Consider the following 23,155-nt stretch of genomic DNA (forward strand, 5'->3'; position numbering starts at 1 on the left):
GTGCAGATCTACTGGGTGTCCAGGTCTAGTGGGTGTCCAGGTCTAGTGGGTGTCTCAGGACTAGTGGGTGTGCAGGATTAGTGGGTGTCTCAGGACTAGTGGGTGTGCAGGACTAGTGGGTGTCTCAGGACTAGTGGGTGTGGAGGTCTAGTGGGTGTGTAGGTCTAGTGGGTGTGTAGGTCTAGTGGGTGCGTAGGACTAGAGGGTGTCCAGGTCTAGTGGGTGTCCGGGTCTAGTGGGTGTCCAGGACTAGAGGGTGTCCAGGTCTAGTGACCATCCCCCCTTACCCCATCACAGGGAGATGGAGGGCCCACAGACAGATGGGGCAGCGGAGTGGCTGAGAGAGAGCCTGGGCCGGGCAGAGGGGCTGGGGAGATGGAGGGGCTAGAACGGCTAAGGGGGACACGGCCTAGGCTGAGGAGCCAGAGCTGCAGCGGGCAGCCCTCTTCCCCATCCAGCAGGTAGGTCTGCTTCCAGAAAACAGATTCAGGAGGCCTGGTGCAGGTGTGGGCCGTGATTCTTCAGAGGCGCTGGGGGCTGGGCTACACGGGGCTGTGGGCCAGGGTCTAGAGATGGAGGCTCAAGAGTGGGGTGATCAGCAGGAGGGTGCCGGCCAGGCTGCGGGGGCTGCCCAGGGTGGGCGCCCCGTCCACGTTGCACAGGTCAGTGTTGCAGCAGGACACGGGCCGGGTCCAGCCGATGCCGTCCACATCTGAGGGCACGCACTTGCTCGCACAGGACTTGGTCACCGTGGAGTCCCCCAGGAAGGGGTACACTGGGGGAATGGGGGCACCGGTGTCAGGCCGGCCCCCTGAGCCCCAGCCCAGCCTCCTCCCGCAGCACCCACTCTGCCTCAACCCCTCCATGACCTGGCCCCTCCTTCCTTCCACCACCATTGCACCAGGGGCGCGTAGTGACTTGTTCAGGATGCCTCGAGGGGTGAGGCCACTCTGTGACTCCCCAGCAAGGCTGCAAGAGCCTCCCATTCCAGGAAGAAGGGTGAGGAAAGAGGGAGGGAGCCTGGCTGCTTGGACCAAAAGCTCTCTCTGGAAATGTCAAAGGTGGTGGCTGCTCTCTGCACGCAGGGCCTGGGCTGGAGGCAGCCCTGACCCTGGGACCCTGCCCGACCTGCCCCACTGACCTGTCTCCAGGGAGTAGAGTGTGGTCTTGCACATGGTCTCGTTGGCGTTGCAGGTGGTGATGGTGTCGCAGCTGGACACGCTGATGGGCTCGGGACACGTGTAGCATTGCAGGGCAACCACTGGGAAAGGGTGCGGCCAGGGCTGGTCAGGCAGGCCTGTCCCTTCCAAGCCTTGGGACCCGAGAGCCTAGGTTTGAGGGGGACAACACCACCGAGTCTCCAGTCGCCCACCAACCAAAACCCCAGGAAGATTCAAGAGCCGCGAGCTGGGTCCCTAAGTCCTGAGGCAGAGTATGCCCCTGGCGGTCGGGCTTAGCCTGCCGGCCAAAGCTGAGATGAAGCTGTGTTAGGGGTGCTGGGGAGGCACGCGGAGGTGAGGCCACACCCACACCTCTGCAGTGAAGGGCCCGGCAGGGGTCCGGAGGACCTCACTGCAGCAGGTCGCCCCCCCAACACCCCCGGCGTCCTCATCAGCAACATGCAGGACCCCAAGCGCTGCAGGGGGGCCGGGGATAGGGCAGGGAGGTGCATGGCGTGCAAGGCAGGCTGAGCCGGGCCTGCTGTGCCTGTTGGTAGAAGCTAAACAAGGGAGAGGAGGAAAGCTCAGGCCCAGAGGGACGCAGGCGGGTCAGGGTGCAGGCTGGTGGGCTGACCCTCTCCTTCCAGCATTGGTGCCCCAGCCGGGCCCCCGCAGCCTGGCCCTCGCCCCCCACTGCTGTCACTGTGTCTCCCAGACACCTCTGTTTCCTCCTGGATGGGACAGCCTGGCTGGGGCCCACCCCACCAGCTCCTCCTCAAATTGGGAGTGGGGCCTGTGAGGGTCTGGGTGTCTGAGACGTAAGTCCCCCAGGATATCCAGTCTGCTTCCCTCTTCTCCACCTCCTGCTGCCCCCACCCCAGTGCCTCCCCAGGGTGGCCATGGCATCCCCTGAGTCCTGCCTCAGGAACCACGGCACTGGAATCTGGGAAGGTGACTCTGACCTTGCCGGCCTGCCCCAGCGGAGATCCCATCCCTGGTGCCCACGCCCCCAGTGAAGGGCCATTTCCCACAATGGGCACCCAGGACTTTTGCGGCCAACCACCCTGCCAGTCCCAGCCCTTGACAGCGCCTCCCACTGTCCCCGTCCTCACCCTCCCTGGGCCGCAGGCACCCCTCTGCCGGTGCCCCTCCGTGCCTGGCCCCCACGCCCTCCTCACCTCCCTGCTTTCTGCCTCTCCCTGGCCCCCACTGCTCCCTCCGGCCTCCTGGCACTCCTCACCGAGCTCACAGCAGGTGGCCAGCACCAGCGCTGGCAGTGCCAGCCGTGTCCCCCACATGGTCTGGTTCCTGAAGCACGTCGGTCTGGGGCCTGCCCCTCGGGAATGGGAGCACCGTGCAGCCACCCCACCGGCCAGCTGAGCAGATTAGGTTGGATCGGTTTGGTGGCGGAGGTACGGAGGCCCGCCCCCTCCCTGGGGGCCCCACCCACCTCCACCTGGACCCGCTCCTCGGTGGCTCTCCTCCACCCCTCCCTGCCCCTTCCTCATTCCTCCGCCTCCCGCAGTCTGGGCCCCTCCCCGCACCCTCATGACCCCCCTCTTATGGTTGGGGGTCCTCGCCTGCCTCTGTAACTCCCTTGGGGGTGCTCTGACTTCTCCCCACCAGACAGTACTGCCCCTCAGGAGGGCCTCAGCCTGCCTGGAAGGGAGCGGCAGAGGGGGGCTCCCCTGCACCCTGACTCCCGCCTCTGTCAGGAGCCTTGGATGCCCATTCCTTTCTGCGGTGTTGAGTCCCGGTCTAGTGGTTCTGGGTTCGAGTCCTCCCAGGGTGCCCAGGCCCCAGTGCACGGCTTCTTTGAGGTGGTCACGTGGGGCGTCCTGATGGGGAAGTGGTCGCCTGGACAACCAGCCAAAATGTGCTCAGAGGCTTAAGGGCACAAAGACAGAAAAACTGCTGGGTCAACAGAAAGATCCTGGACGGTGGCGGGGGAGGGGTGGGTTTGCAGGAGGACACGAATCCTGGTGTCCCCTCCAGGGTCTGGCACGCCTTGATCAGAGCCCCTGGCCCCGCTGCAGGTCAGTGAGTTGACAGGATGGGCCTGGCCCCAGACTCAGAAGGGGGAGAAACGGATCCAGTCCTAGGTTCAAGCAGCTCCAGGCACTGCTCCCCAGCCTGCCCACACGCCCCCGCCCCAGGGGCTGCGCCTCAGCCTCTCCAGGGTCTGCCCTGTCTGTGACCCTGCCTCCCCTCTCTGGGCCCCACGCTGCCCCAGCCAGCATGGGTAGGTGCGGGACAGGGCTGTTGACAGGCCTTGTTGGGCGGGCTGGGCCCAACTCACCCGGCTCCACCACAGCCCCGCTGCGCTCCTCCCTCCTCTCCCACCAGGTCCAGATCTCACGCCCCTCCAGCTCCGTCCCTGCCTGCTCCAGGGTGTCCTTCCCTCCTCTCGTCCTGCGGCTGAAATTCTGCCTGGGAGCCCCCCACCCCACCCCATGGCCCCCAGTGGCCTTTTCTAGTCCCGGGGGGCAGCAGCTCCATGTGGGCTGTGGTCTTTGATCCTGAGACTGGGAGGGCTGTGTCTCCCTGGGCACCAGGGTGGGGAGGGGCGCCCAGCCTTCCCTAAACACCCAGAAGGTGTCAGACGTTCCACCCACTGGACCTGGTTCCTGACACTACGGCGAGCTGGTGGTGCCAGAGTTTCAGATGCGGGATGAGAGGCTGTCGCAGCGAGTTGACAGGCTGGTCACTTCAAAGGGAGGGCTGGGCGGCAGCCAAGACGGCAGCCGGGCTTGTCTGGTTCTGCCGCTCCCCAGGCCGCCAGGGTGATGCCGGGCGCGGCTAACAGGAACAGACAGCACCTCACACACCCCAGCTTCCTCCTGGCCCATTCTCCCAGCGGCTGGCCCAGTCCAGTGCCTTCTGTCCTTAGACCCAGAGACCCCACCTGTCCTTTACTTCTGGAATAAGTCTGGCCTCTGGGCATTAGCTCCTCCTAGAGTTTCTGCCTGACCCTGGTGGGGAGATACAGGCTGAGCCTTTCTGAAGTCACAGCTGTGCACAGGATGAGGAGGAAGGTGCCTCAGCCAGGGTCTGGGTGCTCTGCTGGGAAGCCTCCCTACTACGAGGTCTATGCCCTTCCCTGTTCCTCTAGAGACCTTGGGGTCAGTGTGTACAGTGTGACCAGGCTCAGAGGTCAGAGTGTGACCAGGGTCAGGGGTCAGAGTGTGACCAGGATCAGAGTATGACCAGAGTCAGGCTCAGTGTGTGACTGGGGTCAGGGGTCAGGTTTCACCATCGCTTTGTCTGGGAAGCTCTTGTGTCCTTAGAAAGAACAAACTAGACAAGTAGGTTAAAAAGGCAGGGAACAAAGGTCACTAAAAGAATTACTGTAACCAGCAGTCCAAGCAGGAGTAAGAACCAGTAGCAGTTTTGATCTTGGTCCAGGTGGAGTCAACACTTGGGTTACCCTCTTCGCAGGAATGGAGCCATTTGGAGTGGTCATATATATGCTTTTATGTATTTTAACCTAGTGTTATCGACGTAGGTACAACAGACCCAGTTAGTAGTAGTTGAAGGACTGACAACCTGAACGTTAGCAGACAAAATAAATCTTTTTTTTTTCTCCAGGAGAATGAGCCTGAAAGCCAATCTGGGCCTGGTGTTTTGCCAGGCAGCCAGTTGTCTAAGTTCGTCCGAGTAGGTTCTAGTCTTTTAATGTGGTATAAACATATAAGCCAAAGTAGTTGTCTCCAGTAACAATTTTAGCCTTTTTCTAGGTATGAGAAGGTGTAAGAATTTGGGCTCAAGAAAATGCTTACACGAAGATATCTAACTATCTGAAGGCCTGTTTTGTCCACTTTCCCAGAGCACAAAGTGAGTGCCTGATTTCTGCTCTCCGTCCTGAATTCCTTCAGGGGGTGTGAAGGGCAGCGATTTAACCTTTGTAGAGGCAGCAGCGAGTGCTGGTTTTCAGTCGGCAGGGCCCCTTCACAGCCACAAGCTGACCACGGTTTGGGTTCCGTGGCCATTTTGCCCCATGGCGCTAGGAATGCTTCCTCCCAAGTCTGTCAACGATTTCACTCATGGGCCATCCAGTGTGCTGTTTCTGGACCAGGCCCATGAGCAGCAAAAGCCTCTGGACCACACCTACCTTACTGGCCTCTTGGTCCAGGGAAACAGTCCCTCTTGTTGCTTCTTCTTATATCTGCGGCCACACTATTACAGTCATTGATCTCGTATGGAACTGTAGCCCATCGTTTTCTCAGGGGCTCAGTCACACACTTGGTAATGTAAGAAACAACACTTTTTGAAACAGGCAATATAGAGAACTCTAATAAATAATATATATTATATTAAATACATTTATAATTTATGTTAAATATATTAAATTCTGTTAATAACAAAATTTGTTTACCTAGTTAATTTTAATTTAATCTTAGAAAGCCCCTGCCCTTTTAAAACAAATCTTGATGAGGTAATATTTTTGCACAGGCATCAGAATGAAACCATAGCCCTCTGTGATGACAGGCCTAAGAAGCATGTTTAAAATCTCATTGCAATTCAATAGGCAAAGCAACTTGGCTGCTGCTATGACGTATAGCATTTTAAGAGAGTAACTAGAACCATGACTAATAACATTTACCAGGACATGTCAGATCTTTATGAATTCCATTTAATTGTTAGAATATCTGCATTAGTAACGCCTACCATGCAATATTTACTGTGTAACAAGTTATTCACTTAGCGAAAATAACAATGAAAGATTTCAAAGGCAGTTCAACATCTTAAGAAAACTTGTACCATGTACAAAACTCTTTTAATCAGGTTTCCAAAAGCCCTTTTTTTCTTTTACTTTGTGTATCCAAAGTAAAACTCTCCCCACCCAGAAACAGTCACCTGTGAGCCAGACCTACTTTCTTTTCCCTTAATAAAATGCAATTTCATTCCTCATACCCTGTTTACCAAAAACACGCATCTTCCTCTCTTTATGGCCCTAACAGAAGCAGAAGATATTAAGACGAGGTGGCAAGAATACACAGAAGAACTGTACAAAAAGGATCTTCACGACCCGGATAATCACAATGGTGTGATCACTCATCTAGAGCCAGACATCTTGGAATGTGAAGTCAAGTGGGCCTTAGGAAGCATCACTACGAACAAAGCTAGTGGAGGTGATGGAATTCCAGTAGAGCTATTTCAAATCCTGAAAGATGATGCTGTGAAAGGGCTGCACTCAATATGCCAGCAAATTTGGAAAACTCAGCAGTGGCCACAGGACTGGAAAAGGTCAGTTTTCATTCCAATCCCAAAGAAAGGCAATGCCAAAGAATGCTCAAACTACCGCACAATTGCACTCATCTCACACGCTAGTAAAGTAATACTCAAAATTCTTCAAGCCAGGCTTCAGCAATACGTGAACTGTGAACTTCCTGATGTTCAAGCTTGTTTTAGAAAAGGCAGAGGAACCAGAGATCAAATTGCCAACATCAGCTGGATCACGGAAAAAGCAAGAGAGTTCCGGAAAAACATCTACTTCTGCTTTATTGACTATGCCAAAGCCTTTGACTGTGTGGATCACAATAAACTGGAAAATTCTGAGAGAGATGGGAATACCAGACCACCTGACCTGCCTGTTGAGAAATCTGTATGCAGACCAGGAAGTAACAGTTAGAACTGGACATGGAACCACAGACTGGTTCCAAATAGGAAAAGGAGTACGTCAAGGCTGTATATTGTCACCCTGCTTATTTAACTTCTATGCAGAGTACCTCACGAGAAACGCTGGACTGGAAGAAACACAAGCTGGAATCAAGATTGCTGGGAGAAATATCAATAACCTCAGATATGCAGATGACACCACCCTTATGGCAGAAAGTGAAGAGGAACTAAAAAGCCTCTTGATGAACGTGAAAGAGGAGAGTGAAAAAGTTGGCCTAAAGCTCAACATTCAGAATACGAAGATCATGGCATCTGGTCCCATCACTCCATGGGAAATAGATGGAGAAACAGTGGAAACAGTGTCAGACTTTATTTTCTTGGGCTCCAAAATCACGGCAGATGGTGATTGCAGCCATGAAATTAAGAGACGCTTACTCCTTGGAAGAAAAGTTGTGACCAACCTAGATAACATATTCAAAAGCAGAGACATTACTTTGCCGACTAAGGTCCGTCTAGTCAAGGCTATGGTTTTTCCAGTAGTCACATATGGATGTGAGAGTTGGACTGTGAAGAAGGCTGAGCGCTGAAGAATGGATGCTTTTGAACTGTGGTGTTGGAGAAGACTCTTGAGAGTCCCTTGGACTGCAAGGAGATCCAACCAGTCCATTCTGAAGGAGATCAGCCCTGGGATTTCTTTGGAAGGAATGATGCGAAAGCTGAAACTCCAATACTTTGGCCACCTCATGCAAACAGTTGACTCATTGGAAAAGACTCTGATGCTGGGAGGGATTGAGGGCAGGAGAAGAAGGGGATGACAGAGGATGAGATGGCTGGATGGCATCACTGACTTGATGGACGCGAGTCTGAGTGAACTCTGGGAGCTGGTGATGAACAGGGAGGCCTGGCATGCTGCAGTTCATGGGGTCACAAAGAGTCAGACACGACTGAGCGACTGAACTGAACTGAACTTCTAAAAACCTTTGCTTTCTTATAGAAAACATCTCAGGATGGCACCAAACATTCTTCATTAATAGTCCAAAATGTCTTTAGTTTTTCTGTAAGAGGAAATTAGTTTTCAGTTATCAGTGTTTCGGAATCTTATTTTATTTAGAAATGACATAGCTAGTCAATAAACTTTCTCATCACTTAATTTAGCATAACCCTAGAAATTCAGGTTACCAAAATCTGGACAGACTGTTTTAGACATTCCTAAAGAATAATTATTCTTAACAGAGTTTATCTAAAAGCTCCAATCTAATTTGCATTCTTTCCTTAAAAATTTTTTCACTGGAGTTACTTTCTGTGCTGACAAACTTGTAACAGATATAACAAAATTTTATTTAACTTATATTAAATGTAGCCACAATGAAAATATTATGCTTAATGTTAATGACTCTTACACCTGTCTATATTAGATCAATAAACATTAATATCAGCTTAATACTAAATACTTCACAGTTTACATGAACCTGAAATTTATTTAGCTTAATTTTTCTTAGAATTAAGTGCATTTGTACTTAGAATGGCAAGTTCCATTTGTAAGTGCTTACTTTTCTTTAAACCAATTGAATAGAGTTCATTTACAAATTAAACTCAGCAATATTATCTAAAGACAAAGACACATATTGAGACACACATATATACCTGAACAGATAGAGATGTCATAGATTCTGATTCAGGCAAGATGGGCTGTGTATCTCAAGGACATGATAAGAGTTAACTTCAGGTTTTCTCTAGGTATATATTTTTTAACAAGCTTTGTGACTATCGCTCAATTGTGTGTGACTCTCTGTGACCCCATGGACTATACAGTCCATGGAATTTTCCAGGCCAGATTACTAGAGTGGGTAGCCTTTCCCTTCTCTAGGGGATCTTCCCAACCCAGGGATTGAACCCAGGTCTCCTGCATTGAAGGCAGATTCTTTACCAGCTGAGCCACCAGGGAAGCTCAAGAATACTGGAGTGGGTAGCCTATCCCATCTCCAGGAGATCTTCCTGACCCAGGAATCGAACCGGGGTCTCCTGCATTGCAGATGGATTCTTTACCAACTGAGCTATCAGGGAAGCCAAGCTTTTAAAAAGCCAGTTTTTAATTGCATATGCAAAAAGAACTGATTTTGCAATTTCAAAAGAATTTTTGTTTCAGCCCATTTTCTCCAGAGTCTAAAGAATATTGTGGCCACACTCTTTTTTTTCTTTCTGTGATCATGGTCTCCTAATTAAATTTAAATCAGAGAGTGCTCAAACTGACTCTGACAACAGGGGCAGGTTGACTGATAAAATCTTGTCCCAGCAGAGACTGTCTCTCTGGAGAGGTGAGGCCTTTGTCCTGTCAGAAGAATCTGAAGGAGTAAGGGAAATTACAGGGGTGGGGGAACACCCCACCCCACTCCACCACCCCCACCCATGAGATAGGAGAAATTAAAAGGGAATTTTTTAGAATGTTAGGAGAATTTTTCTGATTCCTTAAGCTTTTGCTTATAGGAGAAAGTCCTAGACATAAGGGACCCTCAGCCCATCTTCCCATCCTGTGGCAATAAAGATAAGAGACCCATTTTCAGGTCATTTTTTTAATCCCCAACGTAAAGGCCAGGCACTGCTACAGTAAGACTTCATTTTTCCCTTTCTTAGCACATCTGTGTTTCTTCTGGCTTAGAAAGGGATCCACCCACATTGAATAGCCTGCAACCAAGAACACAGAGCTTGTAGCAAAGCAATCCAGTATACCAGTATACAATCCATTTAGCAGGACCGGAGCATGCCCTGAATTCCGTTCGATCTTATTGTCTGATGAGGTTTTGAGTCATGAATCCATTGAATCATGGCCAGATGTCTCTGGCCCCCTTTGATACCCTGCACAGGGCGTCCAACCCAGCATGGCCAGAGAAGGGCTTTTAGACGATTGCCAGCATGTTGCCAGGGCTCTCCTTGAGAGAGGCCTGTTGTAGCATCACAGTCTGCACTAAAGTGGCCAAGCTGACAGGCTGGCTGTTACAGTGCACAGGCTGCCAAGTCCTGGAGTGAAGGAGAACTCCTGGAGGGACAGAGGTGGCCGCAGTGGGAAATGCCACCAGGGTCAGGATCTGAGGGCTGAGAGGTGGAAGCATTTCCACAGAGGATTTCTGGACACAGAGTAAGATGGGCGATTAAGCAGAAGAAGAACCCCAAGTTTACCACCCCACTTGTGTGGAGTCTAAGGTAAATCTTGTTTCCCAAGTTAGAGTAAGTAAGAGAAAAAGTAAAGAGCTGGGAGCAGGCCGGTGAACAACATGGGGGGAAAGATGCTAGAAGGCAGGGAGGGAGTGTTTCTGGAATCCTCCCCCTAGAAGAGGGAGGTAATTTTTGTACCCTGGGAAATAAAGCGTGTCAGGTAGCAGGGTGCAGTTGTTGGAGGCAGGGGCAGGTGCTGAGCGCCAGCTCCCAGCGCATTCCTCCCAACGTTGATGAAGACACAGCCCTTGGGCATGGAGGGTGCTGGGGGTTGTAGTCTAGGCAAAGTGAGAGAAAGCAGGAGATAGGAAAGAGAAGACAGCCTGGGCTCCTTCACCGAGCTGAGGAAGCCTCGCAGGTCTTGGGAAAGGAACAAAGCAGAGGGCATGCGAGCGCAAGCCAGTTCCCATGGGGGAGAGACAGCAAAATCAGAAGTCTCCAGCCAGCAGTGTGGGCGAGACCTGCAACTTACCTAATTCCCAGGTTGCAGCCCTCTCCCCGCCACCCCCGGGGTTTTGGCACCATTTGATCTCAGCGAGGCAGCAGTGAGCAGTGGCATGAAGCAAGACCTTAATTCCCTGCCCAGGAATTGAACCGAAGGAGCCTGAATGAAAACCAGGGATTCTAGCCACCAAACCAGCAAGGGTTAGAGGCTAGAAGCTGTTTTTCCCTGGATCTTTGCCCCTCGTGAAAAATGCATTTATCACGTGGGCAGAAACTGTAAATGCAGGTACAAAGTTTATTATTAAGAGACATTGTGCAGCAACAAGTGGGAGGACACAAAGAGAAATGGTTCGTTTAGTTGAGATAGAAGCAAGGCAGAGATGCACACCCAGAGAGAAAGGGTGTGGGCAACCCCCCTGGTGAGGAGGAGCCCTGTAAGGAGGCTGTTAAGGCATTTCTATTGGTCAGTTCTTCTCAGTCTTTCTCTTCCTTCGGGCTAGTTATCTGGTTTCTTTGTCCACACCTGACTTACCCTGGGACCCTCCCCTGGGATGCGCACACACCCGTCAGCCAAGATGGATCTCTAAGAGAAGGCTTCTGAGAGGAGCAAGACTCATTATGGTCTGGAGTTACCCTTGATTTTTGACCCACAAAAGAGCCTTTCTGTGCATATGTAGTGTCTCCTTTATTCCAAAAGAGGGGGAAGCGGAGATCCCTTCATCCTTTACTCAAACAGGATTTTGCACCTCTCTGTCCTTGCCATGACTATTACCTTAAGGCATTCACAAGAGACAAACACTATTTACTGTTTTGGTTGTTACTTTCCTGTTGGAGGGCAAACAGGAGGCTGACTGTAAACACCTTGCTGCTGCTGCTGCTGCTGCTGCTAAGTCACTTCAGTCTTGTCTGACTCTCTGTGACCCCATAGATGGCAGCCCACCAGGCTCCTCTGTCCCTGGGATTCTCCAGGCAAGAATACTGGAGTGGGTTGCCATTTCCTTCTCCAATGCATGAAAGTGAAAATGAAGTCGCTCAGTCGTGTCCGACTCCTAGGTACCCCATGGACTGCAGCCTACCAGGCTCCTCCGTCCATGGGATTTTCCAGGCAAGAGTACTGGAGTGGGTTGCCATTGCCTTCTCTCTTAACTGGAGCCTACCTGTCTGTTGCCTCAGGAGATGCCATCAGGAGGCCAGTTGTGAATGTCTAACCTGGAGCCCACCTATCTTCTACATCAAGGCCTGCGAGCCCACTCCCGTCCCTAAACGTGCAAATGAATCTCAACGTCTCAAAAGCGGAAGCTTCACCAGCATGCCAGCCTGCGGTGAGTAGGTGGACCACTTGTCCTCCAGAGAGCCAGAGAGCCCAGCTTTCCCATCTGTCAAGTGGGCCTCCCTCCAGAAGCAGTGGCTCCTTGGGAGTGATGATGGTCATGATCTTGTTTGCTGTTTGCTCGGGCCTGTGGGTGTTAGCCCAGTGCTGGGGGTGGGGTGGGGTGGCAAGGAGCAGAAAGGCCGTTGCTCTTAAGAGAGGACCCCTGATGGGTGCCAGCCCGGAAGAGTGCTCCTGAGAGCAGGAGCCAGACCTCCTGGGAGTGACGTGCCAGGCAAAACTCTGCTAAAACGGGCGATGCGCCGTGGGGGCAGCAGAGGCGACCGTCTGCAGGGGCCAGTCCTGCCGGCCCAGGGGCCCTTGTGCGTCCACTCTGGCAGCCCGAGAGTAGCTTTTGTCTATCCCTCCACCTGGTGGGCTCCTCTGGGCTGATAGGTCTCAGACTCTGCCCCCCAGCAGAGGAAGAGCTAGCTAGTGGAGTAGAAAGCTGGGTGATGGGTGGGCTTCTGGGGTCCTGTCTCCTCTCCAGCCCTGTCAGCTTTTCCCAGGGGCCAGCTGGGTGAGCTGGTAGGTCCGTCTCGCTCCCAGGGAACCAGAACCAGGGCTGGTCCCAGTGAGCCCAGGGGTCCTCCTGCCTCTCCTGCTTGGCTCCCCTCCCCTGGGTCATCAGTCATCATCTGTCCTGAGCCAGGGCTGCAGGGCCAAGTCTGGGAGAACCAGGGTAGGCGGGAGTCTAGGATGGACAGAGCCAGCAGGACCAGCCAAACCAGTGCACCGGGGTTGAGTGCAGCTGCGTGGCTGGCGATGACTGAAAGAAAGCAGGTACACGTACTCATCCATTTATTCACTGGCTTGAGGAGTACACAGTGGGGGGCCACAGCCTGAAGGCTATTCCATGCCCCATAGCAGCAGGGCTTGGGGCGTGGGCCGGGGAAGTGCCTGGACCTCAGCAAGTGGACTGAAGGGGAAAGGCACCATCCGTTCATCTGTCCGTCCATTCATCCCCCTGGGGCCTCCGGTGTGCCGAGCCCGGGGTGGGCACTTACAGCCACAGCCTCCTTCACTCTCACCAAGCCCCAGTTTGGTGGGCGCTATCATCCTCATTTTAACCACAGAACAACTGAGGCTCGGAGATGTGAACAAGCAGCTCCAGGTCAGCCTGAGCGACAGGACCCAACAAATTTGGTGGGGGCAGGGGGGCTGCGATAGAAAGGAGAGAGGCCTTTCAGTTTCTCTTCACCTTTCTCAGAGGGTTAGAATCATGAAGAGACACATTTCCTCACCACAAATCACACGCTACAAAGGGAGGAGGAGAAGCAACTGTCCGACTTCCCCTCTGGAGAGTCGTCCACACCCAGGCACCAGCCACAGGGGCACCCACGCCCTCCTTACGTGATGGCGCCAGAACCAGTCCAGTTTCTGGGTCAGAGCTCTGGCACCAGCTTCTCAGCTGGACTCCAGACGGACGGATGGCGCAGGAGCCCAGGGAGGGCGGTCCACAGAGGGCCTCACCTGCTCAGGCAGCCGCTACTGGGACGTGCAGGCTGCTTCCGGACTTGAGATGCCGCCAAGAGCTGCAAGGATGAGCTCGCGCACCGCCCGCCCCGTGAGGCTCTCGTTTCTTTTGGGGACCCACCGCCCTGACACAGAGGGAAGGGGTCTGGGCCAGACAAGCCTGCGGTGCTGGGCTCCCCTCTGCCCTCCTCTTTGCTTTCCACCCCGGTCCAGCGCTCACACACAGGGCTGAACCCCTTGACTGTGGCGTTTAAGGTTTCTCACATCTCGTTCCAACGTTCTCTTTCTAAGCTTTCTTGATCTGAAGCTGTTATAATTACTTTACATGCTAAAATCCTCTTAAACTTATTAACCCACCTTCCCAGCTTCCCCTTTCTCTCCCAGCTGATGGGAGAGGCAACTGCATGGTGGGGCGGGGTCGTGGGGATCAGGGTGGGCCGGGGGTGCGGTGGAGGGGGGCAGGAAGTCCAGCCCACCTGGGGCAGCCACTTCATCTCTCTATCTCAGTCTCCCCATCTGTGAAAGAGGCAGGTGACGGCTCCTACGTGTAGGGCTGTGCTGGAGTGCTTAGAGCCACAACTGCAGGGAAACTGGCAGCTGTTAGTTACTAACCTTCAGTCCCGGCAAGTTTACCTGTTTGACTTCCAAGGACCCCGCTGGTGCTCCTGCCTTTGCAGAGCCACGTACTTCCCACCAAGGGGCCGGGCCTGGGCAGGAGCAGAACACCTTCCAGCGGCTCTGTGCTGGGTTTCTCCCCAAGCCAGGCAGAACCATCTGTGGGGGTGGTGTGGGCAGACTGGTCCTCGGCGCTGGCGCAATGCTATGGGCGTTGGCATGGGCCCAGGTCAGCGTGGACAGATGGATGCAGGAGGCAGAAGTAAGATGCTCCCCCCAGCCCCCAACACAGCACTCTCAGCCGCCACTGGCTCCCGGCTCCCAGCGGCCCCAGAGCCCACACGGGGCCAGGCAGGGCTCCACTACATCCTCGCTGGGACCGGGCGGGGGGAGGGAGGACCCTGTCTAGCTGAGGAGCCACTAGACCCGGGACAAAGTGCTTGCACAAGCAGTCAGTGACCCAGGTTCCCAGGCCTCTCATGCTGAGTTAGCACAGCAGTCTGCCCGGTGGCTGCCCCCCCCCGCCCCGCGCCCCCCCCCCCCCCGCCCCGCTATCAGCCTGCACGTGCAGCCGGGGGTTTGGTCTCCTCCCTGAAGTGGCCCACTCCTGGGGGGCTTTGGGAAGAGGAGCTGGGGGTGGGGTGGTCAGGCTTCCTCCTAGCCTCCTCCAGGGAGGGGCTCACAAAGACTAGGCGGGGCACCCGGTCGCTCCCTGGGCTGAGCACTCCCCTGCCCGCCGCTCCTTTGGGTGCGGTCCTTCTGCTTTCGTGGCCCTCTGCGAAGTCCAACCCAGCCCCAGCTAAGGACTTCTGCGCCGGCTTCTCCAGAGCGTCCAGGTTCCTGACGTCTGGGGCTCTCAGAGGGAAGCTTGCAGGGAAGAATTTCCAGCACAGGTCCCCCTGACAGGGGCCATGCTTAGCAGCCAAAGCTTCTGAGTTCCAGGGACAACCCCCAAGGGTTGTGGGGTGTGGGCTGTGCCAGCTGGAAGGTGCTCCTGCCCCTCGGCTCCCCCCCCCCCAGTGGACAGACCCGGGCTTCTGCAACCTGGAGGGGTGGGGCTCACCTGGGGTGGGTACCCTTTAAATGATAAGCTTTCTTGGGTCCCTGGGCTTTCCTGGTGGCTCAAAAGGTAAAAGAGTCTGCCTGCAATGAGGGAGACCCAGGTTCCATCCCTGGGTCAGGAGGATCCCCTAGAGAAGGACATGGCAACCCACTCCAGTATTCTTGGTCTGGAGAATCCCAAGGACAGAGGAGCCTGGGGGGCTACAGTCTGTGGGTCATAAGGAGTGCGAGGAGACTCTCTGTCTTTCTGGGCCCCTGGGGATCTCGAGGCCCAGCGTGATCTGGGGGCAGCTGAGAGCCACTCCTAGGGATGAGGCAGAAGCGCTCCAGCCGGTGCAGAGCTCTCGCCCGCCCCGCGGGCAGGGTCAGAGTCGAGGGGCCGCGAAACCCCTGGGCCGGCTGGCATGGCCTTCGGGACCGAGGCCGGCGCGCCATGCTCCCCTTCAGTCAGGACCCTGTTGCGATCGCCCGCGGCCAGGGGCGAGGAAACGCCCGCTGCGCGCGGAGGGAGCACAGCCCGATCCTTCTGCTGTGATCCCTCCTCCCGTCCTCGGCCTCCCGGGCCTCCCGAAGACTGCCTTCCGCTCCTCTCCGGCTGGCCCAGCCCGCCCTGGCCTGTGCGGGCCGAGCCTCCCCGAGAGGGCGTCGCTCCCGCCCCCGCGTGTCCGACAGGGTTGGGCGAAAACTTTCCGGCACCCGGCAAGAGTTCACTCCGTAAAAGGGCGCCCTCCGCCAGGCCTGCTTAGGGCAGGAGGCCAGGCTTCGGGTGGCTGCGGCTCAGCACCCTTCCCTCCTGGCCCAAAAATAGCCCCGGGATCAGCTCTCAAGCTCCACCAAATATAGCCTGATCTATCTGGACCCACGTCCTGCGCAGGGGCCCAGCGCTGGATCGGGAGGGCCCTCGGGAGCCTCTTCAGGCCAAGCTAGTCCCTCCCCCTGCCAGGGCTGCTTGGAACGAGGGCGCAGCCCAGGGGCCCAGGCCTGCCTCCCTCAGATCTCCAGCCCTCTCCGCCCCAGGCAGCCCTCCTGGAGCCCCACAGAGCCTGCTTCCTGGAACCAGCCCCCACTCTCAGTCCCAATCGTCCCTCCCCCTCCAGCACACCTACAAGGCAGAGGGACCAAAGGGCCCCTTCAAATCAGTGTTCCTGGGCCAACAGCACAGTGTGCCCACGTCCCAGTCCTTGGATGAGGAGAGGCTTATCTGCATCGTCAAAGCCAGAAGCCTGGGGAGGTGTAGTCCCACATCAGCCTTTAGGAAACCAGATCACCAATGGGAAGCAGACCTCAGGGTGGCTGGGGGAGGTCAAGAGTCCTCTTGCAGACAGTCCTGGGTGTGGCTGGGGGGTCCAGGGAGGGCAGAGGGTGGGTGGGGGATACAGGGGGAGAGGGTGGGGCTATGCTGCTCAGCGCTTTCCCCTCCCTGGCTTTAGAGCAGACCCCAGAGGGTGGCCAGGAGTATAAGGGCCAGGGCCAGAGTCGCAGGGGTGGCAAGGCCAGCACTGTTACAGAGGTCATACTGGCAGCAGGAAGTAGTGGATGCGTGCTTGGAGTAGCCGTCGTACACGGTCTCAAAGCAGCTGGGCACGCAGGACTTGCTCACCTTCATCCTGGTCGGGGTGTAGTCTGCAGAGGAGGGGGAAGGCAGGCCAGGACCCTGAGAGGGGCCAACCCTAGCATGCAGGGCCATTAGGCCATGATCCCCTCCGCCTGGGGCTCCCAGAAAGGATCCTGGAGCAGGTGGGAGCCTCCCTCCTCAGCCTCCCCCATGCTACCCCCCGCCCCGCCCCGGTGTTCCCCAGAGAGGGCTGGGGGAGCACCCCAGGAACTCACAGGTGCGCGTCGTCATGCAGTAGGAGACCATTGCCGGGCAGCGCATGGGGTTGAAGCAGTTCTCCCCGTTGTAGGCGCACACGTGGCAGTCCAGAGCTGGGGCTGCGGCCAGGGAGGGCCCACAGGAAGCAGGGATCAGAGAGCAGGCAGGGGCCCCTCATCCAGCCCAGCAGCCCCCAGGTCCCATCCCCTTCCCCAGGAAGAGCTGGAAGGAGAGGTGGTCACTGGGATTTCTGCCACCACCCCCCCAACTCAGCCTGGCTGACCCCAAAGGTGGGTCTGTCCATCCCTATGTTCTCCATCCATCTTACCCACAGGGAGGCCCACCAGGGCCACCAGGAACAGGGCGAGCAGGGGCGTCATGGCCGGGGGCCAGAGGGCACAGTGGGAGCAGGGATGTGGAGAGCAGTTGGTCCTTGATTCAACTCAGGCCAGGGCTGGGGCAGGGCAGCGAGCGGGTGGGACAACCCCCGGGCCTCCCGAAGCTCCTGGTCAACTGGAGGTGCTGTATTCCTGCACAGAAGAGAATGAGGATGGGAGGTCATAGCAAGGCCTGAGGTACCCACAGGGAGCTTGGGCAGAGGGGCCACCCAGCTCAGCCTGGAAGGCTTCCTAGAGAAGGAGACACAAATGAGATGAGAAGGAAGCAGGGGGGGATACTTCAACAAGAGACACCAGTGCCTGAAAAAGGCCAAGACCCGTGCACACCAGAGGAGGCAGTGCCACAGCTAGGGTGGGTGCCAAGCGAAGGCTGGAGGAGAAAGCTTGAATGCTAGGCCAGAACCCACACCCTCCCTGGGGATGGTTGAGGCAGGGGCCCTAGGGGGCTGGCACCCAGCCCTCCCCGACCCAGGACCCTGAATACAAGGGCGCCTTGGGCCCGGGAGCGGGTCTAGCCTCCCTACTCCCCTCCCCTGTGCCTATGGACTTTCAGGGCCCAGCTGGGGGCCCCTCTCCTGGGAGGCCTCTGGAGCCCTCAGCCATGGCGAGGCTCACGGCACTGGTGGGCTGCAGCTCTGTCCAGTCCGCAGGGGATGCACTCTAAAAGGACTACAGGGGGGCCCTTGGGCGGGACAAGAACTTCCCAGCCGGATCCGCTGTTTGGAGCGGAGATGCCCCCTCTCCAGACAGGCTCTGGGCGTATCCAACCACGACTTCCCTCCCTACGCGGGGACAGTCTAGCCCCGACTGTGCGCCAAGGGGGGCTAAATCAGACTCTCCCGTTCCAGAGAACAACAAACCCGTCTTCCATGACCCATTTTCAGGGCGTCCCCTCGGGGTATCGAAGGTCTGAGTAAGGCCGCCAGCTCTTCTCCTCCCCCTCCCGGGGAGCCCCGCCCCCGAGACTGCGGTCCCAAGTTGGGGGATGACCTCAACCATGACCTTCATTCACCACACCGAGGTCCCGTTGCGCCTGGGACTCACCCGCGGCCGCTCTCCAGCCCCTGCAACTCGGGTCTGACAGCACTCCCGTCCCTCCGTGCGCCCCGCAGTGACCACGCCGCGTCGCCGCCCCTGCGCCAGAGCCGCCCGTTGCCGGTGACCTCACTGCAGGCCCCGCCCCGTCTCGCCTGGCCCGCCGACGGGCTCGTCCCTCCTAAGGGGCTGGGACCCCCGGCAACAGTCCATGGTGCCCAGGTGTTTAGGCCCCGCGGGGACACCCACGCGATGCTCAGACGCACGCGCACCGCGGGACACGTCTGGCCCTGCCTCGCTCTCTCTGCTTCCAGCAGCCGCAGCCGCCCACTCACCCCGGATTACTAGTCAGCCCCGCACCCCTGCAGCTGCGCCCCCTCCTTCGTTCCACTCAGTTTAACAGGGAGGGGTGGGGGTGGAGCGGAGCCGACTTCTGGACCGGGCATCTGGGTCCCCAACCTGGCCCTCCTTTACCTGCAATGTGACCTACGCAAGCCACCCAGCATCTCTGGGCCTCCTCCCCACACCCGGTCCCACCCAACGCAGGGTTAAAGCAAGTCTTGAAAGGAGTCCACTGTTTCATAACTCCCTTAACCATTAATGTTTAAGGCGAAATTTAAGATTTTCATGGTCTCTAAATTTTTTTTTTTTCCTAATGTGAGAAAAGAATACATTTCCTTTGACCCTAAATTTTATTTTTCTTTCAAAGAGCGGAGCCATTTTGGGGGCCCAAGGCACTGAGCCTCCAAAGTGAGGTGGGCACTCTCTCTGGGTGGACTGGGATGGTTGGTCACCCTGTTTGCCAAATAGTCACTGAGATGCCACAGGTGCCAGGTGTTGGGGATAAAACTGACAAACATTCCCAAATATTCTTGACATCATTAAGCTGACAACCTAATGAGGTGTAAAATAAACACAAGGGTGTGGACACCTGCGTGTATTGTGGCCTTCATCCTCAGATCATGATGAATTAAGGGTGTTGCCAAACTCAGCCTCTGTTCACTGCTGCCAAATAGAAATGCAGGGGCAGGGCTGTGGGTGAAGCAGAAGAGAGGAGCTTTGATTGCTTTGCTGGCAAAGGGGGCCACAGTGGGCTAGTGCCCTCAAGACTGCCTGGCCCACCCTGGGTGGGTGGTGAGGAGTTTATAGTGCTCGAGGAGCATGATCAACTCGTGGACAAGCCTTAGATTGGCTGGTGTCAGGGTGGAGTTTCAAGCATCATCAGCCTTCTGGTTTTAGCCAGTCTAGGGTCTATGTCCTTGTGGTCAGCAGTTTTCATCTAGGCGGGGGTCTGGGGGGTGGTCTGCTTCCTGTAAAACAAGTTAGGAATGTGCGTCAGGCCATTGTGCAGATCTTTCGGGGATCTGGGAGTTTGGCGGTTCTGCCATGGGGCAGAATTACAGGCTACATCGTTACCAGTTCCCCAACCCAACAGCTATTCTTCCTTTCTACATTTTCACATTTCCAATGATTAACTCCCGAGTCAGAATTTTACCTCCAAAAACAAGGATACAGAGTCTTGTAGATGGTTTCAAGTCCCACCTTTTCTTTGGTATTCCTCAGTCTTGAGGAGGAACAGATGCAGAACAAGAAAGGGAAGAAAGTTCTAGACTGAGAGGTTAATTGTAAACTTGGCAGAGGAACTTAGTTTCTGTTCTGTTTCTATTTCCATTTTCCTCAGCTCTGTAGGGAATGGGATAACAACTGCTCTGGTTACGTCCTGCTGAAGTGGGGCGTGCTGCTGCTGCTGCTAAGTCACTTCAGTTGTGTCTGACTCTGTGCGACCCCAGAGACGGCAGCTCACCAGGCTCCCCCATCCCTGGGATTCTCGTAGTCCTGCCTAATTTGGGGAATGGGCACAGAGTTGGAAATAATCTTGAGTTCGAGATTAACGTCAATATTTTATATTAAGAAAATATTGTATCTCTTTGATTGCTTTGCTCTAGCACCTGGACAACCATTTGAAAATTATTAGACATACTGCAATGAAGATAATGGTTAAAAAACATCTTTGTAGTCTTTTTCAAAGAAGTCTTCCTGTATTTTGATGGCAACCAGGAAAAATAAGTTTTGGAGTGTTTCCTCTTTACATACATTCAGTAACCAAGTAGTCTTTTGCTGGAAGACTATAGGTTGAGTTATCTCATTTGCTACAGTTTTTGTTGTTCAGTTACTCAGTCATGTCCAACTCTTTGCAACTCCATGGACTGTGGCACGTCAGGCTTCTCTGTCCTTCACCTATCTCCCTGAGTTTGCTCAGACTCATGTCCACTGAGTCAGTGATGCCATTCAACTATCTCGTCCTCTGTCGCCCTCTTCTCTTCCTGCCCTCAATGTTTTCCAGCATCAGGGTCTTTTCCAATGAGTCACCTCTTTGCATCAGGTCACCAAAGTATTGGAGCTTCAGCTTCAGCATCAGTCCTTCGAATGAGTATTCAGGGTTGATTTCCTTTAGGGTTGACTGGGTTGATCTCTTTGCAGTCCAAGGGACTCTTAAGAGTCTTCTCCAGGACCACAGTTCAAAAACTATTGTTTTTAAAGTAGGGTAAAGATTTCATAGTTACAAGAAGACCTCAATACCAGAAGGTTGCAATTGGCAGCTGCTAGTAGATATCATTTTAAAAATGGCTGATGATGTTCTCAAGTCTGATCAAGTTTAGAGAACTCAAGTTTTCAGTAATATAGAAATATGTCTGAGCCCATATCCACACTAACAATCTAGTTCCATTTTGGATGTCTGAACCACAGCTATTCCATTCTGATTTTTCAATGTAATTTTTAATGGCTAAAGCAGATGTACAATGCATGTTTAATAGGCCACAAACAGGCTGTTTTGGTTAGCTTAAAGTTCAAAACAATCATGTATAAGCCAGAATGATTTCCCATACTTCAATATGCAAAAATTTCTTCCATCATTTTCCCCTTTTGATTGCAAATCTTTCCATAAATGACATTGCCCATCAGTATATTTTTCCAGTGTTGCCAGAGTGACACAGTTATCTGCTCTGGGTCCATTTCTTTCCCTCAGTGCTAGACCTCTTTGTTTACATATTTGCCTAGTTGTCCATGTTGTGGGGGGGAAACTAATCAGATAACATGAACCGGCTCAGAGGTATGCGAATGGGGAAATGCTTTGTAGGCTATACGTTTTATCATTTATCCCCAGTCGTCACACAAGCATTGTACATGTGCTTTAAGCAGTGCACTTAAAGCAAGCAGTGATGCGCGTCTGTGACAGCTTCACTGGAGAATTTTCTTCTTTAATCCTGAACATTGCGGTCGAAAGCATGGTTAAAAGTAAAATGATAACTTTCCATTTTGATAGGAAGACAAACAGTTGGTAGACAGTGCAGTTGGATTAGTTGGATCGTTCTCACAGGCCTGGTCCAGATTTTAAAATCAGCTGTCTTCTACTGTTGTTGTCTTCTCATCTTAATGCGGGTGTTATTTGGGGTCCACAGTCTTTTCTATAGACAGGCCAATGCACAGGCCTTTCTCAAGTGGGAAATACGAATGCAAGAGTCAGTTCCCTTCAGGATTGTCCCACAGGTACTAGTTAAGAGTGCCTGATATGGGTCCTTTTATTTAGTTTGGAGAGAGTCCTTTAAAAGATGCCTTTTCCAGCATCCATAATCTCTTAGTTGTAACTCACAGGGCATCTGGTCTTCATCTGAAGGTAGATTGTTGTGATTGGCTTCAGAAACAAGCTCCGAATATTCTTCTACTAATTCAATTAAATCTTATAATAGCTTAACAGAGCAACAAGGAGTCATCTTGGACATAGCAAAGCCTCAGTAAATACAAAATTTCAATATCCACAAAGGTGGATATTGAAACCATTGAAATAAAGTTTTTCTCTCTAGATTATCCTTATTTTTATTAAATCAGCCAAATCAAGGCTGATTTGTTCCAAATAAGTCTGGTTTCAATAAACATGGCCTGCTTATTCATATAAATGTAATTGCTCATATAGGCTCTTTTAAGCCTTCAGACTTTACCCGTGCTTCTCTAGTGGCTCAGATGATAAAGAATCTGCCTGCAATGCAGGAGAATTGGGTTTGATCCCTGGGTCGGGAAGATCCCCCGGAGAAGGGAATGGCTATCCACTCTAGTATTCTTGCCTGGAGAATTTCATTGACAGAAGAACCTGAAGGGCTATAGTCCATGGGGTTGTAAAGAGTCAGACACAACTGAGCAACTAACATACACATCTCTTTTTTTGGTGCCCAGAATATCTGATTCATTTGAAAAGACCCTGATGCTGGGAAAGATTGAGGGCAGGAGGAGAAGGGGACGACAGAGGATGAGATGGTTGGATGGCATCACCGGCACAATGGACATGGGTTTGGGTGGACTCCGGGAGTTGGTGATGGACAGGGAGGCCTGGAGTGCTGTGGTTCATGGGGTCGCAAAGAGTCGGACACGACTGAGCGACTGAACTGAACTGAACTGAATATCTAGATTCTTGTATATGTCAAGAGATAGTCTTTTCCATTCACTTGAAAAATTTGCTTTGACCTCAAGGGTCTCCAATTTTTGAAGTAATCAGGCAGAGAGAAAAGAAAAATATTTTAACTTTATCCACAGGTGTATATTACCAAATTGTTATAAATCAAAAGTCGCTTGAGGAAAAGGGCTTTTCTATATCTGAAAAACGAAGACTAGAAGCTATTAGTATGTCAGACAAGTCATAAAAATTATAATCATATTTAGCTGTTCATTGAATCCCGTGTAATTAATCTTTGTTCTGTTTGAGTCCAATTTTCCATCAGTGGCATTGACCATGCCTAATGATTGAAGATCGCAGTGACAGGGATAATTTCAAGAAGTTTGTGCATTTTTTCTTAAGGTTTCTATGGTTTGTCCAGTTAAGTGGGTGTCTTGATCACTGGAGATTGTAGAAATTATATTCCAGATGGGAATATAATATAATATAACCTTTTCTTTTTCATTG

General features: G+C 53.5%; 2 protein-coding genes across 4 annotated transcripts; both read right to left on the bottom strand.

Moving 5' to 3' along the window:
- LYPD2 (LY6/PLAUR domain containing 2) lies at positions 500-2,590 on the bottom strand. Of its 2 annotated transcripts, none has more exons than XM_018058658.1 (3): positions 2,339-2,590; positions 1,142-1,328; positions 500-775 (listed from the first exon to the last, which is right to left on the bottom strand). In XM_018058658.1, exons 1-3 carry the CDS (start codon positions 2,456-2,458, stop codon positions 567-569), a joined length of 516 nt encoding a protein of 171 aa, XP_017914147.1. In that variant the 5' UTR covers positions 2,459-2,590; the 3' UTR covers positions 500-566. The 2 variants fall into 2 exon arrangements, with proteins under 2 accessions (XP_017914147.1, XP_005688867.2); XM_005688810.3 differs by having other exon boundaries at positions 1,142-1,261; positions 2,401-2,578.
- Positions 12,587-18,532, bottom strand: LYNX1 (Ly6/neurotoxin 1). 2 transcript variants are annotated; one of them, XM_018058659.1, is made up of 4 exons: positions 18,211-18,532; positions 17,097-17,298; positions 16,786-16,887; positions 12,587-16,578 (listed from the first exon to the last, which is right to left on the bottom strand). In XM_018058659.1, the coding sequence occupies exons 2-4, from the start codon at positions 17,146-17,148 to the stop codon at positions 16,382-16,384; spliced, it is 351 nt and encodes a 116-aa protein (XP_017914148.1). In that variant the 5' UTR covers positions 17,149-17,298; positions 18,211-18,532; the 3' UTR covers positions 12,587-16,381. The 2 variants fall into 2 exon arrangements, with proteins under 2 accessions (XP_017914148.1, XP_017914149.1); XM_018058660.1 differs by lacking the exon at positions 18,211-18,532 and adding an exon at positions 18,027-18,103.

The sequence above is a fragment of the Capra hircus genome, chromosome 14 (assembly GCF_001704415.2).
Source record: "Capra hircus breed San Clemente chromosome 14, ASM170441v1, whole genome shotgun sequence".
Taxonomy (NCBI): Eukaryota; Metazoa; Chordata; class Mammalia; order Artiodactyla; family Bovidae; genus Capra; species Capra hircus.